This window comes from Sapajus apella, unplaced genomic scaffold (genome assembly GCF_009761245.1).
Source record: "Sapajus apella isolate SASKATOON/1434 unplaced genomic scaffold, GSC_monkey_1.0 scaffold74, whole genome shotgun sequence".
In the NCBI taxonomy this organism is placed as follows: domain Eukaryota; kingdom Metazoa; phylum Chordata; class Mammalia; order Primates; family Cebidae; genus Sapajus; species Sapajus apella.
The window spans coordinates 472159-493142 of NW_022437014.1; the positions used below are offsets into that span (position 1 = coordinate 472159).

General features: G+C 39.7%; 1 protein-coding gene across 1 annotated transcript in view; it reads right to left on the minus strand.

Annotated features, from left to right (window-relative positions):
- The window catches only part of DPP8 (dipeptidyl peptidase 8), a 70750-nt gene that overhangs the window by 34767 nt on the left and 14999 nt on the right, over positions 1 to 20984 (minus strand). Inside the window, exons 5-11 of the mRNA XM_032251289.1 lie at positions 18148 to 18316; positions 10509 to 10619; positions 8964 to 9092; positions 6669 to 6730; positions 4767 to 4867; positions 3414 to 3591; positions 2367 to 2540 (exon numbers count right to left, since the gene is read on the minus strand). Coding sequence (XP_032107180.1) covers positions 2367 to 2540; positions 3414 to 3591; positions 4767 to 4867; positions 6669 to 6730; positions 8964 to 9092; positions 10509 to 10619; positions 18148 to 18316 — 924 coding nt within the window. The remainder of the gene's footprint in view (positions 1 to 2366; positions 2541 to 3413; positions 3592 to 4766; positions 4868 to 6668; positions 6731 to 8963; positions 9093 to 10508; positions 10620 to 18147; positions 18317 to 20984) is intronic.

A 20984-nucleotide genomic window follows, 5' to 3' on the forward strand; every position in this document is an offset into this window, starting at 1 on the left:
CAAATAACAAATTATAAACCCTGTGCACTTTAGTGGGAATGTAAGATTAGGTAGCAATAGCTACTACCATCGGTGTTTCAATGGTGTAGCTTGTTTTCCATAGGAGCTTCACCATTGGAACAGCAATGGTAGTGGCTACTGCTACCTAATTTTACATTCCCACTAGTACACAGGAAAACAGTATGGACTATACTGTTTCCCATAGGAGCTACACCATTGGAACACCAATGGTAGTAGCAACTGCTACCTAATTGAAAAAAATTGAAATAGAATTGAAAAATTGAAAATAGAATTACCATATGATCCAGAAATTCCACTTTTGAGTATATATCCAAAAGAATTGAAATCAGGGACAGAAATAGATACTTGTACACCCACGTCCATAGCAGCATTATTCACAATAGCCAAAAGGTGGAAACCATCCCAGTGCCCATCAACAGATGAACAGATAAACAAAACGTGGTATATACATACAACAAAACCTTACTCAGCCCTAAAAAGGAAGGAAATCCTGACACGCACTATGACACGGATGAACCTTGAGGACATTATGCTAAGTGAAATAAGCCAGTCAATAAAGGACAAAAATTGTATTACTCCACTTAAATAAGTCATCTAGAGTCGTCACATTCATAGAGACAGAAAGTAACTGCCAGAGGCTGGAGGGAGGAGGCAATAGAAAGTGACTGTTTAATGGGTAGTTTCAGTTTTGGAAGATGTAAAAAATTCTGGAGACAGATGGTGGTAATGACCGCACAACAATATGAACGTACTCAGCCAGGTGCAGTGGCTCACGCCTGTAATCCCAGCATTCTGGGAGGCCAAGGTTCATGGATCACATGAGGCCGGGAGTGCAAGACCAGTCCAGCCACCATAGTGAAACCCCATCTCTACTAAAAATACAAAAATTAGCTGGGTATGGTGGCACATGCCCGTAATTCCAGCTACTCGGAAGCCTGAGGTAGGAGAATCTTGAAGCCGAGAGGTGGAGGTTGCAGTGAGCCGAGATCACACCACTGCACTCCACCCTGGGCAACAGAGTGAGACTCCGTCTCAGAAAAAAAAATTTTCTCTCTCTATCTATATGTATATCTATATATATGTATATAGACACCTATACATATAAACAAACATATTCAATGTCACTAAACTATATGTACCCTTAAAAATGGAAAAATGGTCACAATGCTAAATCTGACGTATATTTTTCCATAGTTTTTTAAAAGGGCCATGCTGAGTCTGCTAAGTTACAAATGGCAGTTAAGCATACAACATAATTTATCACAAAGTGCTTCCTATTCTAAAACAAACTAATATTAAAGTTGAGAACTGCAACTCAGTTTTAGGAAAACTTGGGAAAAGTGTTCTACGTGCCCGTTCACTTTTTCTAGGCTTACACATCCATTCCATATTATATTTCCCAGAAGGAAAACCTCCACTTAAGGAAAACCACTTTTTAAAGAAAAATTAACTTCAGCTCATACAATATTCAATTTTACTTTGGGCAACATAATTATATCAATCCAAGACCTATAAAGTATAAATTAACTTCAGTGTAGTTGCACATAGTATAAGAAACACCTAGTGTGTAAAAATATCTAATAACAAAAAAAAAAATCTAATAACTACATAACATTTTAAAAATAGTGGTTTTTCTTCTTTGTTTTGAGATTCTGTCACCAGGCTGGAGTGCAGTGAGTGATGTGATCTCGGCTCACTGCAAACTCCGACTCCTGGGTTCAAGCAATTCTACAGCCTCAGCCTCCTGAGTAAGCTGGGACTGCAGGCACATACCACCATGCCCGGTTCATTTTTGTATTTTTAGTAGAGATGGGGTTTCACCATGTTGGCCAGGTGTGAGCCACCACTCCTAGACAAAAATAGCTTTTTAAAATAGGCTTACTTTAAACAAATTACAATTTTAATTTAAACAAATTAAAATTTGCAGTCAAGGCAAAAGTAGAAAGCAAAAATCAGTAATTCCACTACTTGGCTGGGCACAGTGACTTATGCCTGTAATCCCAACACTTTGGGAGGCTGAGGAGGGTGGATCACCTAAGGTCAGGAGTTCAAGACCAGCCTGATCAACATGGTAAAACCCCATCTCAAAAAATAAAAATTTTAAAAAAAGAAGTAATTCCACTACTTAGAGATTATTCACTATTAATAGTTTATAAGACGTGTCCATCCATTAAGAACTTTGTCCTGTGTTTTTACACATGCATGTATTTATATGTTGGTTTAACTTATATATTAAGTTTAATGAAGCTAGTACTGATGCTTAAAAAGTATAGAAAAGATATATTCCCTGTCCCTCCCACCTTCTGCCCCCAACATTTTTTTCCTTTTTTTTTTTTTTAAATAAAATAGAATTTCTTACTTGGAGCAGGCAGCCCACCACTGGATCGTTTATATTTGCTTTCCTTTAAAATAGATGTGATTTTGTATAAATGACGGAAACCTGTTTTGCATTCAGAGGCAAAAATAAACTCAATTTCTTCTTCATGACTTTGGGGAAAAACATGAAAGATGTCATGGATCTGCAAAATGAATAGCTAAATTTACTATACACATTAATGAAAATACTACATAATTCAATTGGGCTATAGAAAAAATTACTTGATAAACATACTTTAAAATATAAAAAACCATCAATGCCACAGGAATGCTATATTTACAGTAATGAGTTTTGCTTGGGACTTTCAGATTTATTTTACTTTAGTCAAAGACTTTATCCACTGAGAAATAAATGTTTTCAAATGGAGTAAAAAAGAAAAATATGACCAAAAGATTTTCCTTACTCAACATCTCTGTAATCCCTGAAACATGGAGCAAGGTTGTTTAATAATATAAATCTTGTTCAAGAATGATGAGGTAAATTTTTTTTTACTTTTGTTTTCCAAAGAGAATTTTTCTAATAGTTCAAGGGAAAACAGATGTTCATAGGGGAATCATATGAAGCTTACATTCACCTAGGAAGTGAGCTAGCTTCATTTATTTTGTATCTTATTTAAATTTTTCTGCTAAATTTGAAAATTAAAAATTCAATTAAAAATTGGTTTATTTTGGTAGTTTGCCAACATCAAAGAGAAAGTCTTTCCTAGACCAGATTAATGAGGTCCTCTCAGAAGCACTGATGAGGCTGTGTATTTAATATCTGATATAGGAATTTAATATCTGATACAGGAATAAATATGAAGCCAAGGAGACGCCATTTCAATGGCATCTACTTTCTATCAAATACAAACCATTCCATTCTGGAACCATCACTCCTTGAAATGTTCCTACTAAAGAAGTAACATTCATGGTCCCTTTAAACTTTAAAAAAATGCATTTTGATAGTTTGCTATATAACTTCATCTGCTTTAGCATTCTGAAAAAGTATTTAAACAAGTACAGGAAAAAATGCATACATTTATCCAGATGTCTGTTGTTTCTTCATAGATAATTAGTGGTGTCACAGAGTCAGGCACTGACTCAATGAGTCTCTGCCTTTCCATAACATCATCTTCTACTGGGATAAATAATTCAGGTGAGATCAACACTATCTGTAGGCGAGTTTGGGAGCGATCTAGTAGGATGGACCAGGCACTATTTAAATAAATAAAAGAGAAGAATCAGAAATAAAGCAAATTATCAGAAAAATAATTATCCCCTATTTAAATAAATAAAAGAGAAGAATCAGAAATAAAGCAAACTATCAGAAAAATAATTATCCCTTATTATCTCCTTTGGCACCTATCAATTATATCCGTAATCACAATGAAAGAACTGCTTTAGCATAAGTTAAATTATCACTTACAAACAGTTAATTAAAAATATACTTTAAGCTTGAATAGAATTTATAAAAAGTGGTTTTCCTGAAATTTTTAAAAGCATAGTTGGCCTTCGAAAGTGTTTTCTCCCTGTAGGCTGGCATGGTGGCTCACGCCTATAATACCAGCACTTTAGGAGGTTGAGGTGAGAGGGCTGCTTGGGGCTAGGGTTTTAAGGTTACAGTAAGCTCTGATCATGCCACTGCAATACAGCCTGGGTGACTCAGGGAGAGGCCCTGGCTATATAAACAAAAGTTTTGCCAGGTGCAGTGGTTCACACCTGTAATCTCAACACTTTGGAAGGCCGAGACAGGAGGATCACTTGAGCCCAGGAGTTTGAGACCAACCTGGCAACACAGTGAGACTTCATCTCAACAGAAAATTTAAAAAATTAGCTGGCCATGGTGGCATTTTCCTGTAGTCCCAGCTACTCAGGAGGGTGAAGTGGGAGGATAGCTTTAGCCAAGAGGTTGAGGCTGCAGTGAGCCATGATTGCACCACTACACCCAGCCTGGGTGACAGAGCAAGACCCTGACTCAAAACAAAGTTTTCTCAATGTCAACAAATGCCAGTCTTGTGAAACTCCTGTTGTCTACATTAGACACAGAAATTATTTATTTGTAATCATCCTCATATGAAGCTCTATAATTATACAATTTAAAAATATATACATTTATATGTAAGCCTTAAAGTCATACAATTTAATCCCAACTAACATCATGAACCGTAACTGGCTGACTATAGACAATTAAACTGTGGTGTACCTAAGCTTATAGGATTACAAATGCACAAATCCACTTAGTTCAAGAAAAATGCCTTGTGCAGTAATAACTATGCTGCAAATTTACATGTGAAGGCATCTCCAACTACAAGACAAGCCTAATAGCACAAATATTCCAAAGCTCTGGATCCTAAATTAGTTGTAAAGAAGTAACAATTTAACATACGCACTATTTTCCCTCAGGAGTCCATCCAGCTCTGGCAATATATTCAACTCCTTCAAACAGAATCTCAAAAGGTTGAATTAGTTCCTTATCTATGACATCTATAATCTATTAAAAAAGAAAAAAAAATCTAGTTATAGAAGATTTCGATAAATAATTAGCTTACTAGTCTACTTCAACAATTATTTAAAAAGCAGAACATATTTTCAGACTTGGGTATTAAAAAGGCACAAAGGATACAGCAAAACCAGGAGTAAACTCTGGGTTCCTTATACTGGTACTTACTTTTTGTGTCTAAAACAGTTCTAAGCACTTTTAACACAGCCTAAAAGTCTATTTCTTTCTTTCTTTCTTTCTTTTTTTTGAGACAGTGTTACTCTGTTGCCCAGGCTGCAGTGCAGTGGCATGATCTCAGCTCACTGCAACCTCCGACTCCTGCTTTGAAGAGATTCTCTTGCCTCAGCCTCTCAAGTAGCTGGGACTACAGGCATGTGCCACCACACCTGGCTAATTTTTATATTTTTAGTAGAAACGGGGTTTCACATATTAGTCAGACTGCAGACCTTTCTTTAAAAAACAAAATAAAATAGTACAGTCACTTTGGAAAACATTTTAGCAGTTCTACAAAATGTTAAAAATAGTCATCAAATGACTCAACAATGCTACTCGTGGGTATATACTTCAGGGAAATGAAGACATAAGCCCACAGCCCACACAAAAACTTGTACACACATATTCATGGCAGCATTATTCATCATAGCCATAAAATGGAAACAACCAAAATATTCATCAACTGATAAATAAAATGTAGTATAACCATATAAAGATATTATCGTTAATAAAAATAAATGAAGTACTGATATATGGTACAATATGGATAGACCTTGAAAACAATCTAAGGAGACCAAACTATATATTGTATGATTCCATTTATATGAAATGTTCAGCATAGGCAAATTATAGAGACAGAAAGTATATTAATGGTTGCCTAGGCCAGGCATGGTGGCTCAGGCCTGTAATCCCAGCACTTTGGGAGGCCAAGGCGGGCAGATAATGAGGTAAGGAGTTTGAGACCAGTCTGGCCAACATGGTGAAACCCCATCTCTACTAAAAATACAAAAAAATTAGCTCGGCATGGTGTTGAGCACCTGTAATCCCAGCTACTGAGGAGCGTGAGGTAAGAGAATCACGTGAACTTGGGAGACAGCAGTTGCAGTGAGCTGAGATCAAGCCATTATACTCCAGCCCAGGCAACGGTACAAGAATCCATCTTAAAAAAAAAAAAGGTTGCCTAGTGCTGGGGGATATGAGGAGGTTGGGGGGTGACGGCTCAGGGGTATGGGGTATCTTTTTGAGGTAAGAACAATATTCTAAAACTGACTGTGGTGAGGGTTGCAAAACTGAATATACCAATGGCCACTAAATTTTAAACTTTAAATAAATCATACTGTATGTGAGTTATATATAAGTAAAGCTGTTTTTTAAAAAGTCTAGAAGAGAAGACTACTTTTTAGCTAGTCTTGTATGCATGCAGCTTATAAGCATTTGGCTGTTTAAATGGAAAGCAATACTACAAGTACAAGTGAACTGTGGGATATTTAATGTACCACAGACATCTACCCAACACAGAAGGTAACTCACCAGTCAATAACTACCTTTTTTTTTTTTTTTAATCTGGAGAATAAAGGCAAACTTGGAAAGGAGTGGTTAATATGCACATCCCATATTCCCATCTTATGAACCAGTAGGATGATTTGCAAGTAAAAAATTAGGTCAATCTAAAATCATGATTCACAGATATCTTAGCAAGTTCAACAAGTCCAAAAATAAGAAAGCATATCAAAGAACCCAACCGGACTGAATACATTAGTCAAATGACACAGAGGTCAACTCAGCATTTTATACTTACCCTTCCTTCAGCATCGATCATTATTTCTGACATCTTAAAAGTGACCTTAGGATTTGCTGTACCTTTAAAAAGAGACATAAATGAATAGTAATGTTTATCCAAAATTATTCAAATTAATTTTGCCAGATCAATCCTCTTCATTTTACTTAAGTGGTGGCTCATGCCTATAATCCCAGCATTTTGGGAGGTTGAGGTGGGCGGATCATCTGAGGTCAGGAGTTTGAGACCACCCTGGCCAACATGGTGAAACTCCACCTCTACTAAAAATACAAAAATCAGCCAGGCACGGTAGTGTACGCCTATAATCCCAGCTACTTGGGAGGTTGAGGCAGGAAAATCACTTGAACCTGGAAGACAGAGGTTGCAGTGAGCCGAGACCATGTCATTGCACTCTAGCCTGGGCAACAAGAGCAAAACTGTCTCAAAAAAAAAAAAAACAAAAAGAAAGAAAGAGACATAGATGAATAGTAATGCTTATCCAAAATTACTCAAATTAATTTTGCCAGATCAATTCTCTACACTTCAGTTAAGAATATGGTGGCTCGCCAGGTGCAGTGGCTCAAGCCTGTAATCCCAGCACTTTGGGAGGCCGAGGCGGGTGGATCACGAGGTCAAGAGATCGAGACCATCCTGGTCAACATGGTGAAACCCCGTCTCTACTAAAACTACAAAACATTAGCTGGGCATGGTGGTGCGTGCCTGTAATCCCAGCTACTCAGGAGGCTGAGGCAGGAGAATTGCTTGAACCCAGGAGGCGGAGGTTGCGGTGAGATGAGATCGCACCATTGCACTCCAGCCTGGGTAACAAGAGCGAAACTCCGTCCCAAAAAAATAAAAATAAAAAATAAAAATAAATAAAATGGGCCGGGCACGGTGGCTCAAGCCTGTAATCCCAGCACTTTGGGAGGCCGAGGCGGGTGGATCACGAGGTCAAGAGATCGAGACCATCCTGGTCAACATGGTGAAACCCCGTCTCTACTAAAACTACAAAAAATCAGCTGGGCATGGTGGCACGTGCCTGTAATCCCAGCTACTCGGGAGGCTGAGGCAGGAGAATTGCCTGAACCCAGGAGGCGGAGGTTGCGGTGAGCCGAGATCGTGCCATTGCACTCCAGCCTGGGTAACAAGAGCGAAACTCTGTCTCAAAAAAAAAAAAAAAAAAAGACTACACATTGGGTAGAGCGTACAATGCTTGGATAACGGGTGCACCAAAATCTCAGAAATCACTGCTAAACAACTTATCCATGTAAGCAAAACCCATTTGTTCCCCAAACACTATTGAAATACAAATTTAAAAGAATGAAAAGGCCGGGCGCAGTGGCTCACACCTGTAATTGCAGCACTTTAGGAAGCCAAGGCAGGCGGATCACCTGAGGTCGGGAGTTCAAGACCAGCCTGACCAACATGGAGAACACCATTTCTACTAAAAATACAAAATTAGCTGGGCATGGCGGTGCATGTCTGTAATTCCAGCTACTTGGGAGGCCGAGGCAGGGGAAGTCGCTTAAATCTGGGATGCGGAGGTTGCAGTAAGCCGAGATTGAGCCACTGCTCAATCACTGTTGCCTGGGCAACAACGGCGAAACTCCATCTCAAAAAAAAAAAACAAAAACGAAAAAAAGGGGGGCTGAAAAACAAAAGCTAGCATGAAATAAAGTGAAATTACATATAATTTTTACAATTGAAATGCTGTACGAGGAAAAACGGAAAAAAAATACTTATCATGAACAATATCACTTAAAAATATTTATTTGCTAGCCAAGACACTTTTTTTTTTTTGATACAGAGTTTTGCTCTTGTTGCCTGAGTGGATGGCATGATCTCAGCTCAATGCAAGCTCCGCCTCCCAGGCTGAAGCAATTCTCCTGCCTCAGTCTCCCAAGTATTTGGGATTACAGGCATGCGCCACCACGCCTGGCTAATTTTGTATTTTTAGTAAAGATGAGGTTTCACCATGTTGGTCAGTCTGGTTTCAAACTCCCAACCTCAGGTGATCCACCCGCGTTGGCTCCTGAAGTGCTAGGATTACAGTCGTAAGCTACCGTGCCCAGCGCAAAGATACCCTGTAATTCATTCCTTAAAGAAACCAATTGTGTAGACATCCTTACCTTTGAAAAGAATGAAAAGAGATCACCCTTTAATTCAAAATCTATTACTGCGATACTTGGTGAACAACCCATCGTAAATAAGGCTGGAAGTGACAAATGCTGTTGACTATACCTTTTGATGATCCCAGAAAGAATATTATTTGGAAAGAGGAAATGAGTAAATATAAATGCCAGTAGAGTATAGTACCTGTTTTAGGATAACGGAATGAATCTGCCCTCCTTGTTTCCAACATAGGGGATGTAACATGAATAATTTCCACCTCAGATTCATCATTTTCTTCATATAGAATTCTAAGAATTTTACCACCGCTGGGAGCTTAAAAGAAATTTAGATATTAAAAATTTAGAAGAATTATTTTCAGAGAGTACTCATAACCAACCATTCCCTCTTATAGTGAAGAATAATTTATGTATAAATATGCTGCTTTTTTGGAGGAAAATATCATTAGTCTTTGTAGCGGCAAGCTGAGTTACTGCTAAGCCACTTCTTTTGGAGGGAAAAAAACTAGAGATGATATGTACATGTATTTTTAAAACAGGGAAAAACATTTTTGAAGGACTTTGTTTTTGCATACTATAAAATGCACTCTTTGTTGAAAATGAATTATTTAATTACATCTACAATATTTCCTATTAAAAACACAAATGCTACTTAAATACAGTTCAGTTGTTTTGAATAGCTTCTCTATTCGTGTCAAATCGAAACACAACAAAACATTTCATATCTTATAATAAAACGTCCAAATCCAATACATGACTTAACAATAAGTATTTTTCATGGTCTCTTAGAGAAGCATTCAGGACTGCTAGCTGTAAACCATGAGTAGGTCTTGAAATCTATTAATGGGTCATAATCAGCATTTTAAAAAATATAACACACAAACCACATCCTGGGCAACATGGCAATACCCCATTTCTACAAAAAAATGCAAATATTAGCTGGGTGTGGCTCACACCTGTAGTCCCAGCTATTTGGGAGGCTGAGATGGGAGGATTGCTTGAGCCCGGCAGGCAGAATTTGCAGTGAGCTGAGACTGCACCACTGCACTCCAGCCTGGGCAACAGACCGTCTCAACAAAGAAAAAAACAAACAAAAACAAACAAAAAATAATAGTAACATAACAGTATCAGGGTGCATTAATAATAACAAATATTGCTTCTTGAAATTTGTTTTCAGTTTTATCTATACAGCTTAAGTACAATGTATTAGGCCGCAATTATAAATGCACTTCTAACTGGATCATGATCAGAAAGACTGAAAGCCATGCTTTAGTGAACTGTTTCTCAGAGTGAGATACTTGTGAATTCACCCCCCGAAAAAGAAGGAATCTGCTCCCTTTTATCCTATCCGTTCATACAATGACTGGTGGTCTGTTTACCAGACTCTCTAGTCAATCACACATTTTTATAGCAACGCATTAGGTGTGGAATTTTTCATTTTGCCACCAATGCTGCCAGCATTACCAAGACCAGCCTCTAAGAGAAAAACTGACGAAGACAATTGAGGGGCCTGAGGCATTAAACCACAATACAATTGTTTTTACTACATTCTGATGAAATATGATCTGCATATTCTAAATAACTACTGGCATGAACCAATCGTCATTACTTTGGAGTCTATTATCTACTTTGGAATCTATTATCCAAGATTTAGAATCTGTGCACTTAACTAATTGACAGTTGAATCTTATACTTTAACTGACCCGTAATATATTATTTTGAACCTCCTTACTTGTCTCAGTTTTTGGACACCACCAATAGCCAGAATATCTATCAAATTCTTCTTGGAGAACAAAGGTAGCAACTCCAGCTGATCTGGCATCTTCTTCCATGTTGGCTAGCTCTAGACAAATAAAAAAGGCAAAACTGTCACAGAAAGCTATCTTTTCATAGGGACAAAGCAAAAGAATTCAGCTTATTTGGAAAGGTGACTAGAGTACAGTGGTCAACTGTGGAGCTAAGCAGACTGAGTTCAAATCTGGGCTCCATCATTTATGTGCTGTCTGACTTTGGGCAAATCATCCAATCTCATTCCACTGCAGTATCCCATTTGTAAATGAGAATAAGAGGCTACCCTGTGAGGTTGATATGAAGATTAAATTAATTAATTCACATTAATCACTTAGAACAAAGCCTGGACCACAATACATGCTTCAAATAAATGTTATTATGCCGGGCATGGTGGCTCAAGCCTGCAACCCTAGCACTTTGGGGGGCCAAGGTGGGCAGATCACCTGAGGTCGGGAGTTCAAGACCAGCCACACCAACATGGAGAAACCTCGTCTCTCCTAAAAATGAAAAATTAGCCCGGCATGGTGGCGCATGCCTGTAATCCCAGCTACTCGGGATGCTGAGGCAGCAGAATCACTTGAACCTGGGAGGCGGAGGTTGCAGTGAGCCAAGATCGCGCCATTGCACTCCAGCCTGGGAAACAAGAATGAAACTCCGTCTCAAAAATAAAAGGTATTTTCCCAATTAGCTAGGATCAAGGGAAAAAAAATTTCATATAAAGGAGCAGAGTATAGAGGACACTTGTAACTCTCCTACACAGGGAAGTACATCTTAGATTTAGAATCAATCTTATAGTTCATATAATTCAACCATTCTTCCTTCATCTCATTTAGTTGGAGCAGCTCAGCTTTCATCCATTTTACACTTAGGTTTCCAGCAAATAGTCTGAAGCGGACTCTTGCTTTAAAGAAAACCACAAAGCCATAATAATATAAGATTTTGTGTCATGAGGAAATGTTTACAATATACTTGAGTAAAATAAATCAGATTGCTGAATAGTATTTACACTGTGATTCCATTTATAAAATGTTATAAAAATAAATACATTTTAAAAAGTGCTGATATAAACTGAAATATGGTTATGTCCAAGCAGTGAGATTTTAAGGTTATTAAAAATTGCTTTATAATTTACAAATTCTTAAGTGTACTGTTTATTTCTGAAAGATACATATACTTGTATGACCGCACCCCATCACCACTTACAACACTTACAGTACCCAAGAATGTTTTCTCATGCTCCTTCCCAGTCAAGGCCGAGTCCCAATCCAGAAACAATCAATGATCTGATTTCTATCACCTGAGGTTAGGTTTGCATATTTTAGAATTTCACGTAAATGAAATCATACAGTATGTATATACCTGTGTTTGGCTTCTTTTGTGTTCCATCAATATTGTTACATGTGTCAGTATTAATTCCTGTTTACTGCTGAGTTGTATTACATTGTATATCACAGTTTTTTAAATCTGTTAATGGATATCTTGCCTGTTTTCCAGTTTCTGGCTATTATGAATAAAGATGCTATGAACATTATTGTAGACGAATTTTTGTGGGCCCGGCATAGTGGCTCACGCCTGTAATCCCAACACTTTGGGAGGCCAAGGTTGCTTGAGCTCAGGAGTTCAAGACCAGCCTCAGCAACAGCAAAACCCCATCTCTACAAAAAACAGAAAATTAGCCAGGTGTGCTGGCAGGCACCTATTGTCCCAATTACTTAGGAAGCTAAGGTAGGAGAATCACTTGAGTCCACGAGGAGGAGCATGCAGTGAGCCGAGATCATGCCACCGCACTTCCAGCCTGGGTGACAGAGTGAGACCATGTCTTAAAAGAAAAAGGAATTTTTGCGGACATGTGTTTTTGTTTCTCTTGAGTAAATACCTATGAGTGGTATGGCTGGTTAGTGCAGTAATTGTATGTTTAACTTCAAAAGAAAGTGCCAAAGTATTTATATTATTTTATACTCTTACTAGCAAGGTATAAAGGTCTTCTCCAACATTTAGTGTTCTCAGTATTTCTCACTTTAGCCAGTCTAGTAGGCATGTAATAATATCTCATAGTAACTCTAATTATTATTTTATTTTTGAGACGGTCTCACTGTCACCCAAGGGAGAGTGTAGGGTGGGACCTTGGGTCACTGCAGCCCTGACCTGCTGGGCTCAAGCAATCGTCTTGTCTCAGCTCCAGAGCAGCTGGGACACAGGCATGTGTCTCTAAGCCCAGCTAATTAAAAAAAATTTTTTGCAGAGATGTAGTCTCATTATGTTGCCCAGGCTGGTCTCAAACTCCTGGGCTCAAGTAATCCTCTCACTTTGTCCTCCCAAAGTGCCAGGATTACAGGTATAAACCATTGCACCTGGCCTGATTTTAATTTTACAGGCAAGTTAAAACTTGCCTGTACAGTACAAATCAATGATTTTTTTTATCCAAACAGTTTGAGTCTAGAAGTATTTGGAATTCAGAATTTGGGAGATTTACCATATATTGTACATATACCATAATACATTATGTAGTATCTCCAGTAGGGTAACCAAATACCCTGTAATCAAATACACCAATATTCCTGCAGCAAACTTATGAATAGGCACACTAAGTAGGTGAGCATATTAAGTTAATAAATATCCTCAGGTCACTTCAGGTCAGATGTTACTGCCAAATGAGTTTGAGTAACAACCTAATGAAAACTAAGCTACTTTTCAAAGTGTTTTAAATTTTGGAATTAATAATAGAGCCAAGACTATGAAGATAAATAACTTTCATTTGTATCTTCCTACTTTTTATTACAGACTTCCATTATTAAGTTATTTATTAAATGAATAAACAGTATCATCTCGTCCTCTCAGTAAGCCATTTGAGAGCAGAACCTGGGGTTTTATTTCTTTTACATTTCTCTGTCACCAGACAAAGAATAAACACATGTACATACTGACTGACCAAGCCCATCTAAAGTGGACTTTCCCTTAGAAACCTATTGTGAATAAGCTGATGACGTTCACTCCCTATGTACTTTCTATCTAAGCACATACTTACACAACACTTACATGTTTCAGGCACTATCCTAAATACTTGATAGATATCAACTAATTAAAGCCTCATAACAACCGTATGTTGATATGCTATCAACATCTGTTTCTACAGATGCAGAAACTAAGAGATGGGTTAAGTAACCCGTTCAAGGCCACACAGTTAATAAATGGTAGACCTGAAATTCAAACCAGTTCTATATTCTTCATTTATTTATTTATTTATTTATTTAGAGACAGGGTTTCTTGCTTTCATTTGCCACCAAGGCTGGAGTGCAGTGGTACAATTGAACCCGACTTCCCAGGCTCAAGCGATCCTCCCACCTCAGCTCCCCGAGTGGCTGAGAAATAGGCGTGTGACACCATGCCTAGCTCATTATTATTATTTTTAATTTTCTTGTAGAGACAGGATCTCCCTATGTTGCCCAGGCCGGTCTCAAACTCCTGGGCTCAAGTAATCTTCCCACCTTGGACTCCCAAAGTGCTGGGATTATACACATGAGCCACTTCTCCAGGGTCTACCTGTATTCTTAGCTACTCTACTAATCCCAAAAATATACCACATACCTACATACATGATAAAGAATAAAAACACTAGTATAACATCCTGCAGGATGCTAGTACTTTTCATTTTTAATTCTGCCAATTTTTTCAAATCCTGTGTGGAAAACCATTTTACACAAGAAAAAAATACTAAAAAAAAGCCTTTACTCTGACAGTTATATCAGAGCTTTGTAGTCTCAGCCTCCAGTACAGTAACTGGTACATAGCAAGTGTCCAATGTTTGCTGAAAGCATGAAAAAATGGGCTGAGTGTGGTGGCTCACTCCTGTAATCCCAGCACTTTGGGAGCCCGAGGTGGCAGAATCACTTGAACCCAGGAGTTCAAGACCAGCCTTGGCAGCATAAGATCCTGTCTCTAAAAAAAAAATTAAAAATTAGGCAGGCATGGTGGCACACACCTGTAGTCCCAGATACTTGGTGGGGCTGAGGTGGGAGGATTTCTGGAGCCCTGGAGGTCAGATTGCAGTGAGCCAACAGGAGACCCTGTCTCAAAAAATTTTTTTGTAATTAAAAAAAAAAAAGCATGAAAAAATGGCTAGGATTTCCAAAATAGATTTACTAACTACCAACCTAATCTTTATACTGTTATTGGTAGAATAGCTGTTCTGATTTCCTGACTTCAAAGGGAGACCCATTAAACACCAAAACCCGTACTTTTAACTGAGGATTTTTCCCACTCCATCCCGTTTTCTCTAGCCCGTACTCTAGTTTTAGGCCATATAACTTGGATAACTGCTGCAGTCAATCTTTGGTGTCCCTGTCTCTAACCATGCTTCTCAAATTTAACTTCCACAAAGTATCCAGAACAATTTATCAACAATATGATGATTATGATCACACCACTCAACTGCTAAAACTTTTCAATGGACCCTCATGTCATGATAAAGTCCACGTTCATTTACAGAAGATATAGACGACCCTTGTCCTGGCGCTCATCTGCCAGTATTTTGCTACTTCTTGACTAGAACTTACGCTTCAGGACATTCACACTGCTTCTAACTCCTCACATATACCATGATGTCTTTTGCATCAAGGCCTTTCTCATGTAGTCCCCTTGTCAGAAGTGTACTGGATAATATATAGACATTACTTAGCATCAGTTTAGGTGTCATCTTTTCTGGGAAGCCCTCCCTGACCATTGTCCCACATTGGTGCTCTTATAAAACCCTATGTTTGGCTAGGCGCCATGGCTCACGCCTGTGCTTAGCACTTTGAAAATCTGAGGTGGGCGGGGCACTTGAAGTCAGGAGTTTAACACCAGCCTGGCCAACATGGTGAAACCCTGTCTCTACTAAAAATACAAAAATTAGCCAGGAGTGGTGGTGGGATCTTGTAATCCCAGGTACTCGGGAGGCTGGGGCAGGAGAGTTGCTTGAACCCAGGAGGCAGAGGTTGCAGTGAGCCGAGACCAGGCCATCGCACTTAAGACAAGGAGACGAAAAGAAGCCACCAAAAAAAAAAAAAAAAAAAAAAAAAAATTAACCATGTGTGGTGGCTCGCACCTGCAATCCCAGCTACTCAGGAGGCTGAGGGATGAGAATCACTTGAACCCAGGAGGTGGAGGTTACAGAGAGCTAAGCTCTCACCACTACACTCCAGCCTGGGCAACAAAGCGAGACTCTTGCAAAAAACAAACAAGCTTCAGAGTGGAATCTGTGTCATTTTGTTTTCCTATCTGTAACATATCTGCTAACAGTGACTTCCAAATAATGTCTACAATTAATTTAACTAATGATTGATGATGATAAGGGGATAATGATCAAGGAAGATGACAGTAAATCAGCTTTGTGAACATTAGATTAAACAAAAATTCAACAAAAGAATCTTCAGTCATCATCTTCATTGTAGTGCTTAATCTTTTGTTTTGTTTTTTTTGAGATGGAGTCTTGCTCTGTTGCCAGAGCAGCGCGGTGGTGCAATCTTGGCTCACTGCAACCTCAGCCTCCCGGGTTCAAGCGATTCTTCTGCCTCAGCCTCTCAAGCAGCTGGGACTACAGGTATGTGCCACCATGCCCGGCTAATTTTTGTATTTTTTTTTTAGTACAGACAGGGTTTCACCACGTTGGCCAGGATGGTCTCAATCTCTTGACCTCGTGATCCGCCTGCCTTGGCCTCCCAAAGTGCTGGAATTATAGGTGTTAGCCACTCCACCTGGCCTGTGGTGCTTGATCTTAAACTCTGATTCACATGTTCAAAGAAAAAGCAATTCACTATTTCCCATCTTTCGTTTGTATGAAACCTTTAGAGGAAACCATCCACATCCTTCTGTGCTTTGAATAGTGCTTAGTATTATTACAGCCACTTCAATAAAACCTAATTAAATATTCCCACAATATATATAGTTCTACAAAGCTCTATTTTTCCTTTGATGACAATAACTAAGTAGACACTCTAAAACTGAAAGATACATTTTTTTTTTTGAGATAGGGTCTTGCTCTGTCACCCAGGCTGGAGTGCACTGGTGCAATCATGTCCCACTTTAGCCTCAACCTCCTAGACTCAAGTGATCCCTCTACCTCAGCCTCCCGATTAGTTGGGACTACAGGCATGTGGCACCACATGCAGCTAATTTTTTTTTTTTTGGTAGAGACAAGGTCTTACTACATTGCTCAAGCTCTTGCTACATTGCCCAAGCTCTTACTACATTGCCCAGGCTCAAGTGATCTACCTGCCTCAGTCTCAAGTAGTTTTTTTTTTTTTTTTTTTTTTTTTTTGAGACAGGGTCTCACTCTGTTGCTCAGGTTGGAGTGCAGTGGCACAATCTCAGCTCACTGCAACCTGCATTTCCCAGGTTCAAGTGATTCTCCCACCTCAGCCTCCCTAGTAGCTGGGATTACAGGCGTGCACCAGCATGCCAAGCTAATTTTTGTATTTTTAGTAGAGACAGGGTTTCACCATGTTGGCCAGGCTGGTCTCGAACTCCTGACCTCAGGTGATCTACTTGCCTTGGCCTCCCAAAGTGCTGGGACTACAGGTATGAGCCACCACACCCAGCCTCAAGTAGTTTCTTAGAGTGTGTAATTGGTTTTTCTGTTTCTCAAAAACAAAATTAATTTTTAAAAATTTATTGGCCGGGCGTGGTGGCTCACACCTATAATCCCAGCACCTTGGGAGGCCGAGGTGGGTGGATCATGAGGTTAAGAGATCGAGACCATTCTGGTCAACATGGTGAAACCCCATCTCTACTAAATATACAAAAAAATTAGCTGGGCATGGTGGTGCGTGCCTGTAGTCCCAGCTACTCGGGAGGCTGAGGCAGGAGAATTGCTTGAACCCAGGGGGCGGAGGTTGCGGTGATCCGAGATCGCACCATTGCACTCCAGCCTGGGTAACAAAAGCGAAACTCCGTCTCAAGAAAAAAAAAAAAATTATTTATTTAATTTTGGGACAGTCTTACCATGTCGCCAAGCTAGAGTGCAGTGGTGCAATCATGGCTCACAATAGCCTTGACCTCCTGGACTCAGGTGATCCTCTTACCTTAGTCTCCCAGGTAGTTGGGACTACATACACCACTATGCTCAGCTAACTTTTTGTACTTTTTGTCAAAACAGGGTTTCACCATGTTGCCCAGGCTGGTCTTGAACTTCTGGGCTCAAACAATCTACCTGCCTCAGCCTCCCAGAGTGCTAGGATGCTAGGATTACACACATGAGCCACCATGCCCAGCCTAAAATTTTACTTTAATAAGAACAGTTTTGGGAAAATTCTGGCAGTCTTATTAGGCTAAAAGATCATGTTGGAGATTCTTTTGTTTCACTATTTGAAGACGAACATTAAAACAGTATTATACATGTATTATACATGTGGTATACCAGCAGTATTATACATGTGGTGCATACCAGTTATCCTCTATACTTTTCTCTGTTTTTTAAAATTTTAAAGACTTGAATTTCAGATATAAAGATCACTCAGCTTGGTGATCTAATTTCAAAATGCAAGCAGCAAATTATACTTTAAAAACACTGTCCAGAAAAGTAAATTTGAAGAATTATGCCTTACCATTGTGCACATAAGTGAGTCTCCTTTCTTCTCTGGTTACGATGTTAGATATCCAAATATCATTGCTATGTATAAAAGCAATCCAGTCTGGATCAGCAGGGCATAATTTTGGATCCATCCGTATGTTGGGACAACTAGTTTCCACTAAATTGGGCCTTAAGGGTTGTTGCTGGAAAAGTGAAAAACATGTTAAGGTAAATATCAGGCTGATACATACACACTCCAGTACCCTTCCTATAAGATGAACAGTATTTCTAGGTAAAATGTCAACAACAATAATTGCTTCCCAGAAAAATATACTTTCCATTGCCTTAATTTATAAGAAAGGACTCCTTTTTTTTTTTTTTTTTTTAACTTCGAATGAAAAAGCTAAGGGTAACAGGAGAGGACATAAAAACATAAAGACAATAAAACCGAATTTCATAAATTTTGTTGTCTCAACCTGTTTAAGAGATTATTGTTTATCAAACATTGTTAAGCTGGCCAAGATGGCTTACGCCTTTAATCCCAGCACTTTGGGAGGCCGAGGCCGGCGGATCAGCTGAGGTCGGCAGTTCGAGACTAGCCTGACCAACATGGAGAAGCTCTGTCTCTACTAAAAATACAAAGTTAGCTGGGCATGGTGGCACATGCCTGTAATCCCAGCTACTCAGGAGGCTGAGTCAGGAGAATCGCTTGAACCCGTGAGGCAGAGGTTGCAGTGAGCCGAGATCGCACCATTGCACTCCAGCCTGGGCAACAAGAGCGAAACTCCATCTCAAAAAAAGAAAATGTTATTAAATACTTATTTACTGAATATTTTATTAAATATATATACATATTTTTTTGGGACGGAGTTTCACTCGTTACCCAGGCTGGAGTGCAATGGCGCGATCTCGGCTCACCGCAACCTCCGCCTCCTGGGTTCAGGCAATTCTCCTGCCTCAGCCTCCTGAGTAGCTGGAATTACAGGCACGCGCCACCATGCCCAGCTAATTTTTTGTATTTTTAGTAGAGACGGGGTTTCACCATGTTGACCAGGATGGTCTCGATCTCTTGACCTCGTGATCCACCCGCCTCGGCCTCCCAAAGTGCTGGGATTACAGGCGTGAGCCACCGCGCCCGGCCCTAGTTTTTTTTTAATTAGTTGGGTGTGCTGGCACATATCTGTAGTCCCAGCTACTCAGGAGGCTGAGGTGGGAGGACTGCGTGAGCCCAGGAGTTTGAGGCTACAGTGAGCCATGATCTCACCACTGCACTCCAGCCTGGGTGACAGAGCAAGAATTTGTCTCAAAAGAAAAAAAAACAAAAAAAGAAAAAAAAAAGGGCCGGGTGCAGTGGCTCACGCCTGTAATCTCAGCACTTTGAGAGGCGGAGGCAGGGAGATCATGAGGTCAAGAGATCCAGACCATCCTGGATAACACAGTGAAACCCATCTCTACTAAAAATACAAAAAAATTAGCCAGGCGTGGTGGCATGCGCCTGTAGTCCCAGCTACTTGGGAGGCTAAGAGAGGAAAATTGCTTGAACTCAGGAGGCAGAGGTTACAGTAAGCCGAGATCGCGCCACTGTACTCCAGACTGCCTTACACAAATAAATTATCCCCCTCATAGCCCCAGCAACTGGAAAGCATATATTTATAATTTATTAAGGTAAATTAGCTTTCAAAGGAAACAAAAAATTACCTTGCGATAACAATCTTCCAAAATTTCCCTCAGTGCTTTACACAGAAAGTGGGAATTGATGCCCTTTACACTACCTTTCTCTTGTTTCTTTTTTTTTTTTGAAATAGGCTCTCACTCTGTTGCCCAGGCTGGAGGGCAGTAGCACAATACCAGCTCATTGCAACCTCCAACTCCCTGATTCAAGCAATTCTCATGCCTCAGCTCCCCAGTAGCTGGGACTAGGGGTGCACCCAGCTAATTTTTGTATTTTTAGTAGAGACAAGGTTTCAACCTGTTTGCCAGGCTGGTCTCAAACTCCTGAGTGATCCACATGCCTCGGCCTCCCAAAGTGCTGGGATTATGGGCGTTAGCCACCACCCATGGCCTACTCTATTTTTCTATATAACAAGTGTTATTACCACTTTAAAATTTGTAGCTTTTTTTTTTTTTTTTTTTGAGACAGGGTCTCTCTCTATCATCCACGCTGAAGTACAGTGGCACAATCTTGGCACACTACAACCTCTATCTCCCATGCTCAAGTGATCCTCCCACCTCGGCTTCCCGAGTAGCTGGGGCTACAGGTGCATACCACTGTGCCTAGCTAATCTTTGCCTTTTCTTGTAGAGATGGGATTTCACCATGTCTCCCAGGCTGTCTGGAACTCCTGGACTCAAATGATCTGCCCACATCAGCCTCTCAAACTGCTGTGATTTTAGGCACGAACCACCTCGTCTGGCCTAAAAATGGTATATAATGTAACCAGAAAGATTATTAACTCTTTTGTTTTGAGACAGGGTCTTGGTCTGTAACCCAGGCTGCAGTGCAGTAGCACAATCACAGCTCACTGCAGCCTGACCCCCAGGCTCATGCAATCCTCCCACCTCAGACTCCCGAGTAGCTGGGATTAAAGGTGTGCACTACCATGGCCAGCTAATTTTATTTTTGTAGAGACAGGGTCTCCCTATGTTGCCCAAGCTGGTAAAAAATTAGCTCTTAAAACTGGAAATTAATTTCCATGTTTCTTGTTTTCGTTGCTATTACATTTCTTTGTTGGTGGGTAAACACAAGTTTCTGGTAACTGCCTTTCTGATTTGGGTCCAAATAACCTTTTGGGCCCAAACCAGGTTTAACCATTAGTAACTCCAATTAGTATTAATTGCCTTTAGTATTTTTTTTTTTTTTTTTTTTTTTTTT